The 7,814-nt window shown below is 22.2% G+C and overlaps 1 protein-coding gene across 1 annotated transcript; it reads left to right on the top strand.

Annotated features, from left to right (window-relative positions):
• Positions 1-2,686: 2,686 nt before the first annotated feature.
• LOC122854331 (60S ribosomal protein L37a) lies at positions 2,687-3,522 on the top strand. Its single transcript, XM_044154856.1, has 3 exons — positions 2,687-2,789; positions 3,067-3,195; positions 3,315-3,522. The coding sequence occupies exons 1-3, from the start codon at positions 2,787-2,789 to the stop codon at positions 3,459-3,461; spliced, it is 279 nt and encodes a 92-aa protein (XP_044010791.1). The 5' UTR covers positions 2,687-2,786; the 3' UTR covers positions 3,462-3,522.
• Positions 3,523-7,814: the final 4,292 nt, after the last annotated feature.

The following is a 7,814-nucleotide window of genomic DNA, read 5'->3' as shown; positions in this document are numbered from 1 at the left end:
ATATATATATTATATCTTAGAATTAGATTCATTTTTTTTTTGTTTTTTTATCATAATTTAATCAAATTATTTGAAGATTATAAATGACATTTTTTAAAACACAAGATAAATTAATATAATGGGTTATTTAAAAAACATAAATAATAATAATTACAATAAATTTTATAATGACAAATTGTTTTGAAATAAATTTAGATTATCTTTATACTAATTTGTGTGTATGGTTTACAAAAATTATTATTTTTTTGATCAATTAATTATTCAATTAATAAATAAACATTTATTATGAGAAGAAAAATATAAAATTTGCATTTTTTTTTTTATTTTTATTAATTGACTAAGATCTTTTTTTTTTGACTAATAATTTGTTAGAGGAAAATAAAATTTATATTAGTTTTTAAAAAAGAAAAATTAAATTAACATTTAAATATTGGAAAAATAAAAAATATTGTTGTACCTTATTATTTTGAATAAGTGTTTAGAACAAACGCTATTATAAATATTACATGTTGTAACTTAATTACAAGAAACATTTTGTAATGAAAATAAAAAATATATATAAACATAAATATAATACTGTTTTAATTATTTATTTTTTTTAGATTTGTTTTTAAAATACTTTTTATGTGGTTAATTACATTTTTTTATTATTATTATATTTACATTTCTCCAACAATTGAAAAATGAGCTGTCCCCAAAGAAAATAGACAAGGTAATTTTAACAAAATAATTTTTTTCTCTTTCATTATTATTATTTTTTGTTAATTATATTGAATATTTGTTTTACAATTTTTATTATTAACTGCGTTTGTTTTTTAATTGATTATTTTATTAATAAATATTTTTATGATAATTATTTCGATGCAAAATCATGTGTATTTGGAAATTTAAATAATAGATAAAAATTTGTTCTGTTGGATCAGAAAAAAAATATAAAATTTAATTTATAAATAGATAAAATTTGTTTAGAAAATAATACTATTTGTTTACCTGATTTTATAAATTTATTTAATCATTATAATGATGAGTCATTGTTTTTTATTAGTGAGTATATATTTTTTATCAAGCATTTATTGATCAATTAATCCATAATTAGAACATTATATTTATTTTTTATTAAATTAAGTGGATAAGTGTTATACATATATAAAAATAGTAGAGTTTATTTAATTTTGATTTTATTAAACATTATGACAAAAAACACTGTTTCTCTGCGTGTTTTTTTTGACGGAGAAATATCTCCGAACGTTTCTTCACAGCAGTGAAATTATTTTTCACACGGTTGGAGAAATGGCGGACCAATTTCTCCACCCTTTCTCCAACTTTTCTCTACCATTTGTGCAACTTTTTTCCAACTTTTTCAATTTCCAATTTTTCCAAAAAAAAATGACTCAATATTAATTGTTACATAACGCAAGCCACGATGATGTTCATTTTTTTTGAAAAAAATGAAAATTCGAAGACACTTTTTTTCAAAAAAGTTGATATACCTGAGGTACTTGGTCTACAAAACTACCGTGATCGTTTCTTCAAATTGATTATAATTCGGAGTAATCGCGGAGAAATTCAGTTGAAATCGAGGAGGAAATCACCAGGGGATCAGTAAAATATTTTACCGTCGTTAAATTAAGTGCATAGTTTTTCAGATATTTTTCTACATACTGTTTAATTTCATGATTAGGATAATCTAGTATTAAATTTGTAACTGTATCTTTTTCAGTGAATGATTTTATACTTAAATATCCAGTTTGATATAAAAGAGGTGTAAGGTTTATTTCATCACGAGGAGTACAACTATTCATCAATTTGCCTTCAGTGATTTCAAAAGGACCTCCAACCAATTGACAAAAGTGTGTTGGATTTTTCACAATCATTTTTTTTACCAATGTTGAAGCTCTTGTATGACACCAGTAAGCTCCAATTTTGCCTTCCTGAATGCACGAGATTACTTTTTTTTAAGTGGCTCTTTAAATGTCTTGAATTTCTTCATCAGAAAATCCAATCCTGACCCAATTCCGGCCATAGCAAACTTGCAAATACCAGTAACAAATACAAACCTACAACTGATTTTAATGAAGTGAAGAAACTTTGGATAATGAATATAATAGACTCTTGTACTTTTAAGTTTTTATTGAAACCGTTCATTGGTGCATCGTATTCATCAACTAAGACGACAGGATTTTTTTCTTCAAGTTTAAACATCAATTGTTGAAATAGAATCACTGGCCCACATCCATCAACTTCAATTTGAACTTGATTATTTATTGTATTTCCTTTCATTTGTTTTGTTAACGAGTCTTTGAGATCTTTTACAGAGTGATCACCCTGGTGAAAATGATTTCTCCGAATTTCTTCGATTTTACTTCGTTTTTCTCCGATATTTCTCCGACGTTCTCCGCATTACTCCGAATTTCTCCGTACTTCAAATTAAATAAATAACACTTAAAATTATAAGAAATTTTTCTCGTAATAAATACAAATTAAAATAATATATAGACTTACCTCTTTTCTCTTATAAATTCCCTAATTTTATTTATTTATTTGCAAAATCTCATTGAAAAAATTAACGCAACTAAAAATTGTATTTTTGAATAAAATATCTAGAATTTACCATGTTTATAGTTCTGTTAATAAAGCACCACTAACGACACTATCTGGAACTATTTTTCTTAATTCTCTTGACACCCTTTCTTACAAGCGCATGCAATCCACGGTTTTAATTTTCCATCTTTCTTTTTGAGCACGCGTCCTTGCTGTTCACGTCGCCAGAACATCATCAATTAAAAATGGTAAAAATTAATTATAAATCTTCATAAAAAATGTGTAAAAGTGTTATTATTATCAGTGACAATGTTCAATAATTTAAATAAACAACAACTTGAGTAAACAATTGATTGGAGTAATTGTAAAAACAATGCAACTCCTAACCTCAACTCTTGATTAATCCATGCTTTATTGCAAATAATAAAATATAAAAGTGAAATTTAAAGTGACATAATAATAATGCAACAACAAAATAATATTGTCTTTATTATAATGCTAATAAATATTAATTTATTTGTTTAGGCAAAACGCACAAAGAAGGTTGGAATCACCGGAAAGTATGGTACCCGTTATGGTGCCTCCTTGAGGAAGATGGTCAAAAAAATGGAAATCACCCAACACAGCAAGTACACCTGTACCTTCTGTGGAAAAGTAATATAATTGTTTTTATTTTTCTCTATGTTTATCAATCTATTATTGTATTGATCAACTGTCTAAATTTATTTATTACATAATATTAATACTGGCTTGTTTTTTTTATTATTATTTAGGATTCCATGAAAAGATCAGTTGTAGGAATCTGGTCATGTAAAAGATGCCAGAGAACAGTTGCTGGTGGTGCCTGGGTATACTCCACAACAGCAGCAGCATCTGTCAGATCAGCTGTACGTCGTCTTCGTGAAATCAAGGACCAATAAACATATATTTTATTGATCTATAAAAATATATTTAATAAATAAATGTTCATATTTCAATATATATAGTTTCTAACTATTTTTTATTTCATCTTTTTAAGTGTCCTTGCCATTCCAAGTTGATTGTAACATTTGATGATGGTTGTTCAGTTAGTCATTTAATATTTTAATAATAACATTATTTATCAGTCCTGATTGTGACTGAGATATTAAAATTAAATAAGCTTAAATAATTAACAAATTAAAATGGCTGTTGCTGCCAGAGCACTTCAAAAATTGACAGGTAATTTATAAATTTGTCAGCTAAATAATTTATTATTTTTTTTCATCATAATTCTCTGGGTCGAGGTCTTGCTTAAAATCATTTTTAAAAATTCATCTTATTACACTGAGTATGATACTTTGGACTTGACAAATTTATTTTTAATAATTAGCTAAATATACACAAATATATTTTTATTAAAATTGATTATTTAATATTAACTATATCTCCAGTATTCTATATATAGTTACAATAAACTTCTATGCTAATATTTCATTATGTAAGATAATTTAAATCTGATAATAACCACTTGAATAATAATTTTATTTTTCATTCTACATTATTTTTTAACTTGATAAGATTATTTTTACATTTTTTTTAAATAAGGAAAAAATATTAATTTGTTGAATCAAAGATAAATTCATTCAACAACAATATTATTTACAATATTAATAACAATAATTTCATATGTTTTTTGGAGTATTAAATCATCAATAAATTTCATTTAAAGTTATGTTAAATTGTCACCAAGTATTATAATTGAATTTCAAATCAGGGCTACCCTCGTAATTTTAATTTATATTATTATTTTTTAAAAAGTATATATTTGTTTTAGAAACACACGTGTGTTATGATATAAATTTAAAAAATACGTATCAAAGTATATTTAACAATGTCATGTCGTCAAACAAAGTGATAATTTTTTATTTCTTTTATTATTTGCATTAAATATTTCAAAATTTTAATAAAGCTATTCTAAAACGTTTTTGATTATTTAAATATTTATTTTTTATGATCATTGTCAGTGTTCATATTTTATTTATATTTCATCATTCACGTCAAAATTATATCATGTAGGCTCCACGTGTCTATCATTAACATAAAAATTACGCGAAGTTGATTTTAAGCATGCAAAATATATACTCTTTTTAAAATTATTTTAATAAAAAAAAAAAAAAAGGGACTCGACTGAGTAAACAGAGAGAACTTTTGCAAGAATAAAAAAAAAAAGAAAAATCAAGTTTCAAATAATAAATAAAATAAATATTTATTTAAATTTAAATTATTTTTTTTCAATAAATATTATTTTAGTTGAATAATTGTATGATAAAAATTATCCCCATCTTGGTCGAGCATTAAATCTCATTTTTTCAAGAGTATCCTTCAAAGCTTGTATGTAACAATTATTGAACATTTCATAATAACAGTAAAAACTATGATAACGATTGACATTGAATTTGTTAATTACAGCACGACCATGAACTTTTCCAAATTCATAACACAATGCATAATCGGAATTCGGAAGATTCTGTTTTAAAAATAACAATTTTTTAAATGAAATATTTTTTTAAAATAAATATTAATATAATTTAATTAGTTATGGTAATTTAAACTTACTGATTTTGTATGTTTAACAACATATTTTCGAACAACTTCAGAAGCACATTGATAATTGTCATCAACACAAGATTCAAAATCTATTAATGAAAATTAATCAATTAATATATAAAAAATTAAAAATAGATAAATGATTGTTAATATTTATAAAATTAGCTTTTTAAATTTACCAATTTCTTGATTAATTCCACTTTTAATCCAATACTCTCGAGATATATAAAATGGTCCACGTGATAAAGAATTTTTAGGAAATATATTTGAACATTTTGATGATGCTTCATGGATACATGTTAAACATGTGTCTTTAATAATTTTTTCTTCAGCAGCTTAAATTTAAATAATAAAAAAAAATCATCAAAATTATAATTATATATTTTTATTAATTTTTTTTTGATGTGTCATTTTATAAATTATTTATTTTAATGATAAAACAATATTTTAATTTTTTTTTTTTGTATTTAATAATTACCATGAATATTTTTGATAAATATTAGCAACAAAATACCGAAATGTTTCATTTTTATATTTTATTTATCTTTGAGAGTTATTTTTTTTTTTTTTTGATGACACAAAGAATAAAATTTACAGAACAATGAGGAAACGTTTAATACAACTCATATTTTTATACTTTTTTATGACCAAGTGGTAGGATTTTTTTTTTTTTATTTCTAATAGATGATAAAAAAAAAACTGCGTTATCAGAATTCTCTAAAAATAACTCTTTTTAAATAAAAAAAAAAAAGTATTATCACTTGAAAATTTTTAAGGTAAATAATTAATAAATATTAAATATAATTTTTTTCTTCTTTTAGAATAATTTTTTTATTTAATTTATCATGAATGAATGATAAATTTAAAAATAAAAAAAATAAATTAATTATGTATATATTTTTTAAATAAAATTAATAAAATACCAAGTAGTTTAATTTTTCTATTTTTTTAAATAAAATAATTCTTAATAATAACTACCTGAAAAGTTACCGACTATTATTTTGTAAAATTTTTTTTATCGACAATTATATGAATTTGAAAATTATAAAAGCCGTACACCTGGAGTTCCAGGTAAAGATTATGCTGAAGGTGGCTGAGAGAAAGCTATTATAGTTAATTATTATTATTATTATTATTAAAATTATTTATTTGAGCAAAAAAAAAAAGGGACTTGGGTGAGTAAACAGAGAGAACTTTTGCAAGAATAAAAAAGAAAAATGAAATTTTAAATGATAAATAAAATAATATTTATTCAAATTTAAATTTATATATATTAAATTTTAAACATATTATTTTTTTTAAATAAATATTTTTTTAGTTGAATAATTGTATGATAAAAATTATCCGTATCTTAATCGAGAGGCAGATTTCATTTTTGCGATAAATAATTTGTGGCAATTATTGAACATTTTATTGAAGCACACCTCCCAACTTTGATAACGATTGTCATCGAATTTATCAATTACAGCATGACCATGAACTTTTCCAAATTCATAGCACAATGCATAATCGGTATTCGGAAGATTCTGTTTTAAAAATAACAATTTTCTAAATGACATAGTTTTTAAAAATCACTATTAATATAATTTAATTAATTATGGTAATATAAACTTACTGATATTGTATGTTTAACAACATATTGTCGAACAACTTCAGAAGCACATTTATAATTATCAACACAAGGTTCAAAATCTATATATAAATAAAAATGAATCAATTAATATATAAAAAATTAAAAGTTGATAAATGGTTTAATAATTATTATTAATATATATAAAATTAGCTTTTTAAATTTACCAGTTCCTTGATTAATTCCACTTTCAATCCAGTACTCTCGAGATATATAAAATGGTCCACGTGATATTGAATTGTTGGGAAATTCATTTGAACATTTTGATGATCCTTCATGGATACATTTTAAACATGAGTCTTCAATAATTTTTTCTTCTCCAGCAGCTTGAATTTAAATAATAAAAAACCATCAAAATTATCGTTACATATTTTTATTAATTTTTTTTTTTTTAAATATGTCGTTTTATAAATTATTTATTTAAAAAACAATATTGTAATTTTTGTATTTAATAATTACTTTGAATAATTTTGATAAATATCAGCAAAAAAATACCAAAGTACTTCATTTTTATATTTTTTTATCTTTGGTAACGTTATTTATTTTTTTTTTTTTCGATGACACGAAGGAAAATTTACTGAATAATGAGGAAACGTTCAATACAACTCATATTTTTATACTTTTTTATGACCAAGTGGTAGGATTATTTTTTCATTTCTAATAGTTAATAAAAAAATAAAAACCGTGTTATCAGAATTCTTGAAAAATAACTTCTTTAAATAAAAAAAAAAAAATTTTATCACTTGAAAATTCAAGGTAAATAAATTTTCAAATATTTTTATATTTTTTTTAAAAAATAATTCTTTGTAAACTTTATTTTTAGTTAAAGAAAAAATTTAACATCTACTATTTATCTTTGTGTAATAATATTTGAAATTTTTTGATTGTCTAAAAAATTTATAAAAAAATATATAAAAAATTTTTTATATATCAATTTAAATAATCTTTTTTATAACTTAAAAACAGTATAGTAATAATTCACTAGATGTCGACACAATATTATTAAAACATCTGCGCAATGGGTGTTTAAAATTTAGAGGTTACTGTCTGAATAAAAAAATAAAAAATATAAATA

Source organism: Aphidius gifuensis, linkage group LG4, assembly GCF_014905175.1.
Source record: "Aphidius gifuensis isolate YNYX2018 linkage group LG4, ASM1490517v1, whole genome shotgun sequence".
In the NCBI taxonomy this organism is placed as follows: domain Eukaryota; kingdom Metazoa; phylum Arthropoda; class Insecta; order Hymenoptera; family Braconidae; genus Aphidius; species Aphidius gifuensis.
Note: the sequence above shows the minus strand (reverse complement) of the source record. Positions and strands in the feature narration are given on the sequence as shown.

Coding starts and splice junctions, on each gene's coding strand:
- LOC122854331 (XM_044154856.1), top strand. Junction 3,196..3,314: donor CCTGTACCTTCTGTGGAAAA/GTAATATAATTG, acceptor ATTATTATTTAG/GATTCCATGAAAAGATCAGT.